General features: G+C 45.1%; 1 protein-coding gene and 1 pseudogene across 3 annotated transcripts; one reads left to right on the forward strand and one right to left on the reverse strand.

Annotated features, from left to right (window-relative positions):
- The window catches only part of LOC134341628 (zinc finger protein 850-like), a 108,305-nt pseudogene extending 106,536 nt beyond the window's left edge, over positions 1–1,769 (reverse strand).
- On the forward strand, positions 1,643–15,367 carry LOC134341609 (gastrula zinc finger protein xLCGF3.1-like). 3 transcript variants are annotated; one of them, XR_010016791.1, is made up of 2 exons: positions 1,643–1,780; positions 3,729–5,327. XR_010016791.1 is itself a non-coding variant. In XM_063039494.1 (2 exons), exon 2 carries the CDS (start codon positions 11,254–11,256, stop codon positions 12,427–12,429), a length of 1,176 nt encoding a protein of 391 aa, XP_062895564.1. In that variant the 5' UTR covers positions 1,654–1,780; positions 10,932–11,253; the 3' UTR covers positions 12,430–15,367. The 3 variants fall into 3 exon arrangements, 2 of the variants coding, with proteins under 2 accessions (XP_062895564.1, XP_062895565.1); XM_063039494.1 differs by lacking the exon at positions 3,729–5,327 and adding an exon at positions 10,932–15,367 and having other exon boundaries at positions 1,654–1,780; XM_063039495.1 differs by lacking the exons at positions 1,643–1,780; positions 3,729–5,327 and adding exons at positions 6,725–6,788; positions 10,932–15,367.
- Positions 15,368–15,935: the final 568 nt, after the last annotated feature.

The following is a 15,935-nucleotide window of genomic DNA, read 5'->3' on the forward strand; positions in this document are numbered from 1 at the left end:
TGCTCGAAATTTCTGCTCCACTGCAGAAAGAGGACCATCCAGCCCCATCTGTAGAAGCACTAACCAAAGTCAAAACCAAAACACCGACAGTTCCATATGCCTGGAAAGCTGATCACAGGATTATAGCCCAAGCACCAACTCTCCCAGTACTCCTTGCTGCCAGTAAAATTCTGCAGTGTGTCAGCCAGTCACAGTTCAAACACTAGCACCTCCACACCAATGCACAACAGAACTGGTACCTGATGACCCTCTGGCATTCCAGCTAACAAAAACTGATTCTGGAAGTAACTCATCAAGCCCAAATGTGCAAAGGAACACTTCACAATCAAGACAAAGGTTAGAAGAAAGATTGCTGATATATAACACTGAGGAGGTGGGACACAGGGTGGACTGAGGTTGATCCAGATGGTTGATGCATATCACTGAACCGGGGCAGGTGGGGTTAGCAGACTGGACAGAGGTTGAACAAGATGGGCAGGAATGTGCAGATGGAACCAGGTGGGAGAAGGGATCAAGGACAATCAATGATGGTCCTCCAGCAATACACAGATACTGAATGAATAGCACAAGAGATTCTAAAATAACAAAGCTGGAACAAACAACAGGAACTTTGCCATATATACTTTGACCCTCATCAAATTTTTATCAACACACCATAGAAAATTTCCCATCCGGACACTTCTCCCTTTTGCATGGTAACTACTCTGCCCGTGTCTGCGAGGAACTGCAGAGATCTTTGGATACAGATCTTGTCTTGTGCATACTGCACCAACCACCGTCGCTGGGCTCCTAACGTGCAGGAGCAATGTGTGGTTAAGTGCCTTGTTCACGGACACAACACGCTGCCTGAACTGAGACTCGAACTCACGACCTTCAGATTGCTAGTTCAACAGCTTAACCACTTGGCCATGTGCACATCACAGAAACCATTTTCCCCCCTGGACTTCCCAGTCCCTTGGTAAACCAGGCAGTGAAATCAAAGATCCCCATAACCTGGGACATACTCCTTTCTCACCCACCCCATTCGGAGAGAAGACACAACAGCCAGAAAGCTCAGGAACAAATGCGAGGAGCCTCAGGAAGTGAGGCGAGTTGGGGGAAGTTAACGGGACTCAGTGGCCAACATCATATTTCCCAACACAATATGGAGGAAGCATCACCACCCATCTGGGGATTCTATGATAGACAGATAGATAGATATACTTTATTGATCCCGAGGGAAATTGGGTTTCGTTACAGCCGCACCAACCAAGAATAGACTATAGGTATAGCAATACAAAAACCACAAACAATCAAACAACAAAATGCAAACTATGCCAGATGGAAAATAAGTCCAGGACCAGCCTATCGGCTCAGGGTGTCTGAGTACACACCACGTGATCTTGCGTCACAAAGCGGAGGGCGGGGCAGATCTGCGGCACACAGTCTCACGTGACCTGCTGGCGGGACTTCCATTTCAATTCTGCGGAAACAGACAGCCTGGGCTCCTGGTTTGGATCGTTCAATGAAGATTAAGTGAAGTCTACGCATTTCTGACGAGCCCAGATAACTCGAAAATAAACGAGTAATTGGCCCTCAGTTCGGGACTCACGGACAACATCAGATCTCCCCGCTCGGGATCGGTCTCAATACTCACTGATAGGAAAGTGATACCTTCGGCCCGCAGAAGTGATCCCCACTCAGGATGCGAGGACACCCTACCCGATCCCGCAGACGATCGGCTTCAGCACTGAGCGGAATGGAAAACACCGCCCACCCAGACACTGTGAGCATGCGCGAAGTGAGTGTTACATCATCCGGAGGGCGGGGCCTTGGAAAAGACGCGCAGATGCTGCCCAGCTGTGGTTGGGGGTGGGGGTGGGGGTGGGGGTGGGGGTGGGGGGGGCAAACGCGATCACGTGACAATGGGGTCTACCACCCAGGCAGGGACTCCAGCTACCAACTACTCACCTTAAATGTATTCGACACTTTAACCCCAGGGAAAATATATCATCTGTCAACTCTGCCTATTCCTCTCGTAATCTTATAAACGTCTACAGGAGGAATTCTGCAGATGCTGAAATTCAAGCAACACACATCAAAGTTGCAGGCCAGGCAGCATCTCTAGGAAAAGGTACAGTCGAAGTTTCAGGCCGAGACCCTTCGTCAGGACAAACTGAAGGAAGAGTTAGTAAGAGATTTGAAAGTTGGCGGGGGGGGGGGGGTGTTCCAAAATGATAGGAGAAGACAGGAGGGGGAGGGATGGAGCCAAGAGCTGGACAGGTGATTGGCAAAAGGCATATGACAGGATCATGATGGGACAGGTCACACCAGCCTGCGCCGCTCTGGAGAAGACAACCTCTCGTTATGGCTCATACCCTCTAATCCAGGCAGTGTCCTGGTAAACCTCCTCTGCGCCCTCTCCAAAGCCCCGACATCCTTCCGAGAGTGGGGGCGACCAGAAATGTGTGAAACACTCCAGATGTGGTCTAACTAGTTTTATAAAGCTGTGTTACAAACTGTAACGTTTTAGAAACGAACCAGCAGCTGGAGTCTGGTTTTGATGTTAAAACCACTATCTTTATTAGTATCTACTTATTATATAGTAACTTAACGATCTAAAGGAAAGTTAACAGTGTTATGTGTGTATATATGTGTAAATATAACAGCCAAACTTGCCGCTCACATCTCCTCTCACCTTAACTGTATGAGACATTTCAACCCCCAGTAAAATATATATCGTCTATCCACTCTATCTATACCTCTCGTAATCTTATAAACGGCAAGTTTATTTCTTTGCACAGAGTGGTGGTTAGCTGGAGTCCCTGCCTCGGGTGGGAGACTGAGGGAACAAAGCTTTGAGTCTTGAGATAATAAAGTAGGAAAATTCAGTAATCCACGGAATAAATGATGGGGGAGAGATATTTGTAATCCAGAGTGAAACGTAAAGAAAAGGCCGTTACATCAAAATAACTGTCGTCGAAGTTCTTATCCGTTGAATCCGTCCACATACGAGTTATCAGCGAAAGTGACGAGTCACAGGAATACCGTCTTCCAGGGGTTACTATACAACACACCCAGGCAAGGGTTAACACAAGCGGTCCCCCAAGATATTCCAAAATTCACTCCTATGGATTATACAAAGTGATAGCCACATACATTCGTTGTGGTTCCGTGTACCGATGATCAACCCACTCTTGTGGGCATAGGAGAGTTCCAAGCCTCAGCTGCGACAAACTGAAGCTATCAGCTTTTCCAGTCTCTCTCAGTCTCTCAGTCTCTCTCTCTCTCTCTCTCTCTCAGTCTCTCTCTCTCTCTCTCTCTCTCAGTCTCTCTCTCTCTCTCTCTCTCTCTCTCTCTCTCTCTCTCTCTCTCTCTCTCTCTCTCTCTCTCTCTCTCTCTCTCTCTCTCTCTCTCTCTCTCTCTCTCTCTCTCTCTCTCTCTCTCTCTCTCTCTATATATATATATATATAGATATATAGATAGATAGATAGATAGATAGACTGTCCGACTGCCTGTCTGCAGATCGCTCTCTCTCTCTTATGGTTAAATCCACAGTCAGCGCCGTCAGCCTGTGACTGACGTCATAGTCCCGCCTCCTCACTCCGGCGCTCTTAAAGACACAGTCACAGTCCGACCGCAGGCTCGCAACAGCCGCAACACAACTTCCCGACTTTTCAACTCAGTGCTTCAACTAATAAACACAACCACGCCATTTGCCTTCTTAACCATCCGATCAATCTGTGCAGTCTCTTTCAGGGAGTGATGGATTTGGAGTCAAAGATCCCTCTGATCATCAACACTGTTCAGGGTTTTACATTTAACAGTGTACTGTCTCATACATTCGACCTACCGAGCTGCCAAGATGATCATCACTAATCAAATCTCACTGAGATTTCTCAGGTCCTGTTGAATTTATTGCCAAGTGCACAAGTACGGGAAGGTGCAGGTACAGAGAAACACTGACTTGTGGCAGCATCACAGGCAAGTACATTCAGATAACACACGGAACACAAATTATACGATTCTCTGTCAGTCACAATCTATAAATATGTTTTATGTCATTAACAATATATAAAATACATTGTCCTGATCAATATTAAAATATGCATTTTGTGTCAATAACTGACTTGGAAATGTTGAATTTGGTCCCTGTCTCCATTCCTCCTGTAGTCCCCAACCAGCTCCTTTTTTTTTTTGTCACCATGAGGGAGAGATTGTTTTCTTGACACCACTGTGTCGGGGTGATGACTTCTCCTTATTATTTGAGATTAGGCCAATCAATGTGGTGTCGTCAGCAAATTTGATTAGCAGATTGGAGCTGTGGATGGCGACACAGTCATGGGTGCACAGAAAATAAAGGAGGGGGCCAAGGAGACAACCCTGTGGGGTATGAGTGCTGAGGGTCAGAGAGACAGAGGTGAGGGAGCCCACTCTTACCACCTGCCGGCGATCTGACAGGATGCCCAGGATCCAGCTACACAAGGCAGGGTGAAAGCAGAGGTCTCTGTGCTTCTTGTCGATACTTCACGCCTTCATATGGCTACTGCTCTGCCCATGACTGCAAGGAACTGCAGAGAACTTTGGAGAGCAGAGAACATCAGAAAAACAATCCTCCCCTCCGTTGACTCTTCCTACACTTCCCTTGCATTGGAAAAGCAGGCCATGCACTCAAAGATCCTCACAACCTGGACATTATTGCTGCAAACCCGCTCCCCCATCGGGGAAGAGATACAAAAGTCTTAAAGCCCGTACCACCAGGCTTAAGGACGGCCTCCTGTCTGCGGTTGTAAGCCAAATGAATGACAAAATGGACTCGACCTCACAATGTAACCCGACGTGACCCCGCACCATATGTCTATCTGCGCTGCACTTTCTCTGCAGTGATAATGCTTTGTTACAGTTATCGTTTTGTTGTATATCAGCTCAATGTACTGTCGTAATGTATTGATCTGTGTGGATGGTACGTCAGGCAAGATTTTCACTGTAGCTCAGTACGTGATAAAAATAAAGAAATTCTCCATTTTAATAGTGTGGAAATATTAAACAGACTGAGCTTCTGCTCTGGAACCTCAGAAGGAAAGTTAACTGAACGATTGTCATTTCTGAGGAATGCAGATAAATAGAAAAGGCTTCAATCTCGCATTACGATCTGCGGTAACTGGGATCAGGTGACCGGTGGTGGGTCTCCCATACCAATTATCAGAATCAGGTTTAATAGCACCGGCATATGTCATGAAATTTGTAGTTTCTGCGGCAGCAGTAGAACCTAATTCATAACAATAGAGTTTAACAACTACGAATTACAATAATGTACATATTGAATAGTTAAATTATATAAGTAGTGCAAAACTAAAAATTTAAAAATGTAATAAACTCTTTTAATTGTGTGGAAATTCTGGAACAAAGCTTAACTAAACTCAACATATTTATAAGAAGATCAGAAAAATAGAGAAGGCTAAATTCTCAAATGAATGCCTCTGTGTTCTCCGTGGGATAGGAGATTTCCCTTGAATTTCATGGAATCATAGAAATCTACGGCACATTACAGACCCTTTGGCCCAAAATGATGTGACGACCATGTAACTTACTCAAGAAACTGTCTAGAATTACCCTACCGCATAGCCCTCTATTTTCCTAATCTCCATGTACCTATCTAAGAGTCTCTTAAAATACCCTATTGTATCCGCCTCTACCACCGTCACTGGCAGTGCATTCCGCACACACACCACACTTTGTTTATAAAACTTAGCTCTTACTTCTCCTCTGTACCTACTTCCAAGCAACTTAAACCTATGCCCCCTCGTGTTAAACGTTTCAGTCCTGGGAAAAAGCCTCTGCCAATCCACACGGCCAATGCCTCTCATCATCCTATACACCTGCATGAATTTCCTGCATGCTTCTCTCCAGGCTGAATAAGACGATGAGCACACTGTGGTTTTAACGTTCTTCAGGGCTCTGGACTATGATGGTTAAGCTCCTTCTTCCCTGCTCTTTTGAACGTTTTGTGTCATTTTCACTCATTTCAAAGGACTGTGCCTCAGACAGCTGGGTTGTTGCAATGCGCCTCTAAAGTCTGACAGCAGACTAGCGAGTGAATCTTCGATGGCGCAGAGTCTGAAACTAAGGAGTTGCCAGCCTGAATCAGGGCTTTGGGGCTCCAGAAAGAGATGGGAAATAGAGTTTACAAGGAGGAGGAGGGAGAGGAATCAGACCAGCAGGATGTGGCCACAAATTAATGATCAGAAACATTTTGAAACTGTTTGATTGAAAAAAAAAGGTGGTTAATTTGTGCAAAATACTGGAGGAAAACAGATCAGGACACACATGTGGAGAGGAATAAATAGACAACGTTTAGGCCGAGTCCCTTCAGCATGCCTATACTTTGTACTCCTCTGCTTAGTTGCAGCCTGAACTGCAGAGTTCCTCCAGCATTTTGTGTGCATGTGTCTACATTTCCACCAACAGCAGAATCCCTTGTGTTTTATATCTGCATTTGTAAGAAGGTTCTACTTCGGCATTAAACACGCGGAAAGTTTGCTGATATTAAGTGCATTGTTTATGAAAGCTGCTTTCTACATTGAAAGAGCTGCTGAATTCCCCCCCCGTCCCAAAAAAAAACTGAGGTGTGGACATGGAACCGGTGCTTGCAGAAATGTTTAATGGCACCGTGATTACCCAGAAAGCTCTGCGTAAGATTTTTCGCTGTCGCTGAAGCGCCGATCGAATGCGCATGCGTCAGGGTTGCGGATTGTCCCGAATAACGCGCATGCGCGCAGTACATAAAGGCCTCGGAAAATCGGCTCCAGGTAGGAGATATTCCCCGGTTGCGGGATTGGGGACAATCGCTGTGAGCTCCGGACACCGTGGCCCGCAATCCCGGGACGCTCCTGCTCTCTTCCCTGTCTCTCAGACCCACGATCCGTCCACGGGCCCCGGGGAGCTTCCGGCTGATGAGGGAATGGGAACCGATGGATCTCTCAGACAGAGCTGAGCTCCAGCTGTCTAAATGCAAGGATTGGGAACTCGGAGAAAGGGAACAAAATCTTTTACATCAGCTGTTGGAGAAAATTACCTTTGTTCTGCCTCCAGTCACAAACAAGAGATAATCTGCAGATGTTGAAAATCCAAGCAACACACACAAAATGCTGGAGGAACTCAGCATTAGTACTCTTTTCCATAGATGCTGCCTGGCCTGCTGATTATCCTCCAGCATTTTGTGTGTGTTGCTTGTTCTACCTCCTCTTGTTCTGGACCTTTCTCCCCGTGGGAACATGTTTTGACCCATTCTTTCTGAGTACATACTGATATCAAACACCTTTGTCCTGAGCAACAAGTGCCAGACTGCAATGAGACAGACCACTGCCCTTCCCTTCATATTCATTGGCCGTCAGTCACCTGGGGGAGGGTTCAGGGGAAATATTTATGTACAATACAGAAACTGGTGTTACCTGTGTGTATTGTGACGATGCACAAATCGTTGGAGAATTTGTAAGTGGGAGGAAGTGGAGTGATATTTGGAAATCTGACTTTTTAAAGCATCATTTAGCAAGCAAATCAGATATGGACGGTGTGCAAAAGCTGGAGTGAGAAAATCCTTCATAACCCTCTACAAGCCTGCTACGTAGATTGTGTGAGAGTGCAGATGAACTTGATCAAACCCAGACGATATCAAAGTTCTTATTAACAGTGTTCTGCTAGCTGTTAAAATAAATACCTCTCTATTTAAAATTCAGTGTGCACATGTTGTTGTTACTGGGTAAAAATTGCACAGCACAAGATTTTTCAGCACACTGGTCATTACAAATTAGAGAGGACATTGGTGGGAAGGTGGGGAGACCTCCAGTGGCCCTGATGCCCTCACCTGCAAGATGTGCATCCAGCTGCAGCTTGTAACCCCGCACTTTAAGGAGCTGGATCTGGAAATGGATGAATTCCATATCATCCAGGAGTTGGATGGGGTGATAGATATGACATAAAGACAGGTGATTTAAACCAAAATGCAGGACAGAAGAAACTGGGTGACAGTCAGGTAGGGGAATGAGGTTAAATAGTCATCGCAGAGTACTCCTGTGGTCATTCCACACAACAACAGGTAGACCACTTCAGACACAGTTATGGAGGATTACCTAGCAGAGGAATGTCAAAAGGTTGATAGGGGATTTGTTAGTTAGGGAATTAAAACTATCAGAGATCTAATATCCTAGTGGTAAGGCTTGCTAATGCTAGTGTGTGGTGCGGGAGGGTGGAGGTTAAACTCAAGTTGCAGGGGGAATTGCAGTCAGAATGCCAGAACAGATAGGAAGGAGGTCCCAGTGCAGGAAGTTACATTAGACAGCCTGAATGTTTTTTCACCATTGACTAGCTGGGCCCCTGTTTCTGTACTGAACTTCTCCAAGTTTGGATACTGTTGGTGTGGACGACCTACCAGAGACAAGTTGTAGTGGTTGAGTGTCTGACACTGAGACTGGACACTCAGCTCAGAAAGGAAGGAGTGAAAAGAGGAGAGCAGTAGTGATAGGGGATTTGATGCTATGGCATGAGTTGGTGAGGAAGGACAGGCAGGGGACAAAACATTAATGTAGCCAGTTAAAGGGGTTGAAGTCTGTCTATTTCAATGCTAGGAGTGTTAGGCATAAAGGGGATGAACTTGGAGCATGGATCAGTACATGGAACGATGACGTTGTGGCCGTTACTGAAACTTGGCTGGAGGAAGGGCAGGATCGGCTGATGCAGGTACCGGGGTTTAGGTGTTTTATAAGGAATAGGATGGGAGGTAGAAAAGGCAGGGGAGTAGCATTACTGGTCAGGGATAGTATCGCATCTATAGAGAGGGAGGATGCTGCAGAGGGAGTGCCCACTGAGTCGGTGTGGGTGGAAGTCAGAAATAGGAGGGGATCAATCACTGTGCTGGGAGTAGTCTATAGGCCCCCAAATAGCCCTTGGGACACCGAGGAGCAGATAAGCAGACAGAGTTTAGAATGGTGCAGATTTGTAGTTATGGGTGATTTCAACTTCCCTCGTATTGACTGGCACCTCCTGACTGCAAGGGGGAGAGGTGGGGCTGAATTTGTCAGGTGCATTCAAGAAGGATTCCTGACACAGTATGTGGACCGGCCGATGAGAGGAGAGGCCATACTAGATCTAGTTCTGGGTAATGAACCTGGTCAGGTGGCAGACCTCTTGGTGAGGGAGCATTTTGGTGAGTGACCACAACTCCCTTAGCTTCAGCATAGCTATGGAAAAGGATAAAAACAGACAAAATGGGAAAGTGCTTAACTGGGGAAGGACTAACTATGAAGGGATGAGGCAGGAACTAGCGAGAGTAAATTGGAAACAGATGTTCAAGGGTGAAAGCACAGCAGTAATGTGGAGGAAGTGTAGGGACCACTTGTGCTGGGTTCAGGATAGGTTTTGTCCCACTGAGACAAGGAAAAAATGGGAGGAAAAGGGAACCGTGGCTGACGAAACACATGAGGCAACTCATCAAGAGGAGGAAGGAAGCATATGTTAGATATAAGAAGCAGGAAGCAGGAGGGGCTCGTGAGAAATATAGGGTAGCCAGGAAGGAGCTTAAGGACTTAGGAGAGCTCGAAGGGGGCATGAGAAGGCCTTGGCATGTGGGATTAAGGAGAACCCCAAGGCGTTTCATGCGAATGTGAAGAACAGAAGGATGGCAAGAATGAAGGTGGGGCTGCTAAAGGATAAAGAAGACAACATGTGCCTGGAGATGGGGGAGGTTGGGGAGGTCCTAAATGAATACTTTGCTTCAGTATTTACAATTGAAAAGGATCTTGATCAGAGTGAGTTCTAGATAGAACAGGCCTGTGTGCTGGGCAAGGTGGAGATTAAGGAAGAAGAAGTGTTGGATCTTCTTAAAAGCATCAGTAAAGAGCTTTACCAAATGTTCCCTTTAAATTTTCACTTCCCCACTTACCCATGACCTCTGGTTGTCTGTCATCCCACCCAACCTCAGTGGAAAAAGCTGCTTGCATTTACTCTATCTATACCCTCATAATTTTGTATACTTCTAACAAATCCTCAAAGCAATGTATAATTTCCTTGTTTATGTTTAGAATCTTTTTTAGATGTATGAGATGATGAGGGGCATTGGTAGTGTAGATAGCCAGAGGTCTTTTTTTTCCCCAGGGCTGAAGTGGCTAACACAAGGGGGCATAGTTTTAAGGTGCTTTGAAATACTTTATTGTTGCCAAACAATTGGAACTAGAACGTACAATCATCACAGCGATATTTGATTCTGCGCTTCACTCTCCCTGGATTACAAATATTAAATATTAAATATAGTTAAAATTAGTAAATATTAAAACTTTAAATTATAAATCATAAATAGAAAATAGAAAAATGGAAAGTAACGTAGTGCAAAAAAACCGAGAGGCAGGTCCAGATAATTGGAGGGTACGGCCCAGATCCAGGTCAGGATCTGTTCGGCAGTCTTATCATAATTGGAAAGAAGCTGCTCCCAAACCTGGCCATAGAAGTCTTCAAACTCCTGAATCTTCTTCTGGAGGGAAGAGAGACAAAAAGTCTACCGAGGGGATGTCAAGGGTAAGTTTTTTACACAGAGAGTGGTGGGTGTGTGGAATACACTGCCGGCTATTTGTGTGAGAGTGTTTCAGTTACTGTGGGGCCAGGAACCCATGCAGCTCAGTGGGAACAGGGAATAATACCAATGGAGAGAGTCAAACTGAGCCAGGTCACAGACTGGAGATGGCAGAAATGTCCCATTCTTATAGAGACAGGAAGAGCATCAGAGAGTTTGATGGTCATTCCAGATACCAGCACTGTGCCCAGTTAGAAGATGATTTCTCTCTCCAACTTGGGTTGAACTTCACTGTAACAGTGTGATGTCAGATCACACCTTGACAACTCAAGTGATCTCATCTGAAATGTTGTCCTACACCCATTGATGGATTTTGTAACTCTTTTTACAGGTTAAAAATGACAAGGAATTTGTCTACGGAAGTCTAGAATACAACACACCAGTTTTGCTGTCTCTGTCCAGATATTTAAGAAGTGGAGCAAAGGATTCACTCAATCATCCTTCCTGCTCAGACAGTGGGAATGGATTCAGTCGGTCGTTTCAACTGAAGGTACATCAGCAAGTTCACACTGGAAAGGCCATTCATCTGTTCTGTATGTGAGAAGGGATTCAGTCAGTCTTCCCACCAGTGGACACACCAGTCAGTTCTCACTGGGCAGAGGCTGGTCATCTGCTGAATTTGTGGGGTAGGATTCACTCGGTCATCTGACCTAATGGCTCACCAGCGAGTTCACACCAGGAAGCAGCCATTCACCTGCTCAGACTGTGGGAAGGGATTCACTTACCCATCTAAACTGAAGGTACATCAGCAAATTCACACTGGGGAGAGGCCGTTCACCTGCTCAGACTGTGGGAAGGGATTCACTCGGTCATCTTACCTAATGGTACACCAGCGAATTCACACAGGACAGTGGCCGTTCTCCTGCTCAGATTGTGGGAAGGGATTCACTTGGTCATCTCAACTGAAGGTACATCATCGACTTCACACTGGTGAGAGGCCGTTCACCTGCTCAGACTGTGGGAAGGGATTCACTTCGTCATCTCAACTGAAGGTTCATCAGCGAGTTCACACTGGAGAGAGGCCATTCACCTGCTCAGCCTGTGGGATGGGATTCACTCAGTCATCTGAACTAATGGCTCACCAGCGAGTTCACACTGGGGAGCGGCCATTCACCTGCTTGGACTGTGGGAAGGGATTCACTTGCTCATCTCACCTGAAGGTACATCAACGAGTTCACACCGGGGAACGGCCATTCACCTGCTCAGACTGTGGGAAGAGATTCACTATGTCATCTGATCTACTGAAACACCAGTCAGTTCACACCAGAGAGAGGCCATTCACCTGCTCAGACTGTGGGAAGGGGTTCACTCGGTCATCTTACCTAATGGTACACCAGCGAATTCACACTGGACAGTGGCCGTTCTCCTGCTCAGATTGTGGGAAGGGATTCACTTGGTCATCTCAACTGAAGGTACATCAGCGACTTCACACTGGTGAGAGGCCATTCACCTGCTCAGACTGTGGGAAGGGATTCACTCTATCATCTCATCTGAAGGAACATCAGCGAGTTCATACTGGAGAGAGGCCATTCACCTGCTCAGACTGCGGGAAGGGATTCGCTTCGTCATCTCCACTGAAGGTACATCAGCGACTTCACACTGGCGAGAGGCCATTCACCTGCTCAGTGTGTGGGAAGAGATTCACTTTGTCAACTGATCTACTGAGACACCAGTCAGTTCACACCAGAGAGTGGCCATTCACCTGCTCAGACTGTGGGAAGGGATTCACTTCGTCATCTAATCTGAAGGTACACCAGCGAGTTCACACTGGGGAGAGGCATTTTTCTGCTCAGACTGTGAGAAGGGATTCACATCGACATCTAAAGTGAAGGTACATCAGTGAGGTCACACACGGGAGAGGCCTTTCGTCTGCTCAGTGTGTGGGAAGGGATTCACTCGGTCATCCAACCTACAGAAACACCAGCGAGTTCACACCGGGTAGAGACCGATCACCTGCTCAGACTTTGATAAGAGATTCTCTCAGCCAAATCAACCAAATGAGCATCACTGAGTTCACACTGGGGAGAGGCCGTTCACCTGCTCTGAATGTGGGAAGTGAGTCACTCAGTAATCTAACCTTATGTAACTCTCGCTTCGGCTAGCAGCTTAATATAGGGGGTGATAGCCCCCCCAGCCCGGGAAAACTTAAGATATCGCATTTGGATGGATGCTGCGTGATGTGTCCCCTGTTAAAAATCAGCACCCCAAAATAACAAACAGTACACAATATGTGATTAAACGATTCAACTTTATAATTCTTACTTTGACTATATTGTTAGTGAAGAAAACAAAGAAAAAGAAAAGGGGCCCACTCTCTCCATTCACGTCTTCTCATCTCTCCCCAGCAAAAGACCATGAAATCTCTCTTCCAGACTCACGAGGAAGAACATTTCTGTCATTCGATAGCCCCGCACTCCAAAACCCTGTTATCTCTCATCATTACCTAAACATTGCTGCTACAGAGAAATCGTTACCTCAGCTGTGAAACATTAGAGAAAGGCCATTACATGAGCAGTGAAACCTACAGCGTGTTACACTTGTGACACATTACTGGGTTCACACTGGGGAGAAAGTTTCAACAAGCTGCATGCTCGATATTTGTCCATCATTGTTTCGAAAGCAATTTTGAGAGTGACTGTCAGTGCTGAACTCTGCAATTATTGCTGCTGCTCACCACACCCAGTCCTGCACCCTGATCACTGGGCATGGGAGGAGTTTCTTCTGCTGCATATTCACCTTTAATGGGACTGGAGTTTAATATTCTGGATCTGAGACAAATAAATCAGTTCTATTTTAAACTCTGTCTCTAGTACTTAATTAATTTATAACATACCTCGTGTACAGTAGAGAGTCAACTCAGGCCGGTTGGACCCTGCCAGCGATTCAGTTCCACAACAGTCCATTTAAATCCTCCCCTGTTGTTCCCCTCTCGCTCTCCCTGTGGTGATGGGTTCCAAACAGTCACCACTCTGTGAGTTAAGAGGTTTCCCTTGAATTTTCTGCAGACTGAAGAAGTCAAGCTGACTGCAGTTCTGTCTGAGATATTCTTCGCCCCTCTAATCTCTGGGCTGAGGAAGAATGACATTGGTAGTTAACCTCCTTAATCATGACTCATTTCCACATTATCGGTCATTTTCCCTGCTTGTAAAGGGTTGTTAGAAAACACCACTGTCCTTTAAAGACATGGGAACAGAATGGGAAACCATCAGTTGGATGTTCAACGAAGCAGGGTCAGAAACCGGAGGCGGGTCTGCACAGGGCAGAGTTTGAGGCTGTGGACGATGGTCAGGGTAAGAACGTATGATGAGGAGAAGGGAATCAGCAGCGGGGCTTGGCAATGTATGTCAGAGTAACAACATTTGGAAGCTGATTGACAGGGAAAATAATTTGTTTGTCTGACTGATGACACAAACAATGATTATGGTGAGGTGCTCCACTAGTTGAGGAACATGAGTGTGTTGGGAATGATTGTATCTACTGAGGGAGTTGGTCCTGCTTGTTTATCCTGTAATATTATATCCGGATGGTTATTATGGATTGTCCTATTAGTAGTTATGTATTGATTATCATACAATTTGTAAGATTTTGACTCTAAAACTGGATCAGGCTTGAATTTATTGTGCCTTTATGATGTTACAGTGGTCATTCATGAGTTTGTATTTTAAAGCAAGATTTTGGTGAATGATATTTGTCACTTGATTGTACCTACTTAAGTAATCAGATTGAGTTAAATTGCTGCAGGACTGTGTCTGATTTCTCTTGGCATTTTCTGCATTTATTGCCCTTTTTGTTTGCCTTTAATGTAGTTTTTATATTTTAAAATGTTAACTACCTTGTCCTGTATTTCCCCAAGGAACCCCTGTTTCTGGGAAGAGGTCTCCAACTCTGAGTCAGGCTCGCAATGCTTCCCTGTTACCAGCTAGTGCTCAGATCATTGGGATGTCTCCCATGGAGGGTCACACTCATTCCACTGGTCAATATTTTCTTCCATAGTGATGATTCATTTTTCTGAGTTGGTCTCTCATTTAAGTTTTCTGGTCTGTATTTCTTATCAGAATTGTATATACTCGCATGGACTGCTAAATCCTGTTTATTTTTGATGAAAATATATACTTTAGAAATCTTATCAGACTGTTGAGTGATTTTTTTTTAATGTCTGTTATAGCTCTTCCTCCTTCTGTCCTCAGTAGTGTTAATCTAAGTGTGTTTGAGTGTAATTAGTCTTTTCTGAATTTGTCATTTCAGTTCTTATTTTTCTTTGTAAAGTTTCCAGATCAGAATGGAACCAAGATATTTTGCCAAGGGAATATGTTAATATGGGAATAATGGGACAGTTTATTGCCTTTGTTGTATTTGCTATACCACGGAAATATGTTAGGCAAATGTTCTTAAGCCTTGAAGTAAATTTTGAAACATGTTTTTGCTTTTTCACACTACTTTCTATTTTCTCTGCTTGTTAATATTCCAGATACCTCTGTATCAAGTGATCTGATGAAGGGTCTTGGCCCAAAATTTTGATTCCCAACCTTAGATGCTGCCTGACCTGCTGATCTCCTCCAGCACATTGTGTGTATTGCTCTAGATTCCCAGCACCTGCAGGGTCTCATGTGTCCCATATACTTGTATGTTTCTTGAATAGGACACACAGGTAGGCAGAGAAGGTTGTATGGTTCTGTTGGTAAAAAATAAAATCAAATCATTAGAAAGAGTCGGAATGTGTTGAGTCATTGTGGGTAGAACAGAGGAATCGCAAGAGTGAAAAGACACTGATGGGATTTTTATAGAGACCCCCCCCCTGCCCCCATCAGTAGTATGTATATGTTCCACAAATTACAGCGGGAGAGGGAAAATGCATGTCAAAACAGCAATATTGCAGTATTCATGGGAGATAGTCATGCAGATATATTGGGAAAATCAGGGAGGTGCTGTATCCCAAGAGCGTGATTTCCTAGAATTCCCACAAGATGGCTTTTTAGAACAGCTCCTGGTGGAGCCCAGCTGGGGATCAGCCATTCTTGATTGGGTGTTGTGCAATGAACAGGAATTAATTACAGAACTTAAGGCAAAAGAACCCAGAGGGGGTAGTGGTCTTAATATAATAGAATTCACCCTGAAATGTGAGAAGGAGAAGCTAACGTGAAATATATCAGTATAACTGTAAAATAAAGATAATTACAGAGGCATGAGAGAAGAATTGGCCTAAATTAGTAAGTAAGGAACACTGGAATGGATGACGACAGAATGGCTGGAATTTCTGTAAGTAATTCGGAAGACACAGGATTTATAAGAACCAAAGAGGAAGAAGTATTTCAAAGACAAGATGATACAACTGTGG

This window comes from Mobula hypostoma, unplaced genomic scaffold (assembly GCF_963921235.1).
Source record: "Mobula hypostoma unplaced genomic scaffold, sMobHyp1.1 scaffold_36, whole genome shotgun sequence".
In the NCBI taxonomy this organism is placed as follows: Eukaryota; Metazoa; Chordata; class Chondrichthyes; order Myliobatiformes; family Myliobatidae; genus Mobula; species Mobula hypostoma.

Coding starts and splice junctions, on each gene's coding strand:
- LOC134341609 (XM_063039494.1), top strand. CDS start 11,254: ATGGCTCACCAGCGAGTTCACACCAGGAAGCAGCCATTCACCTGCTCA.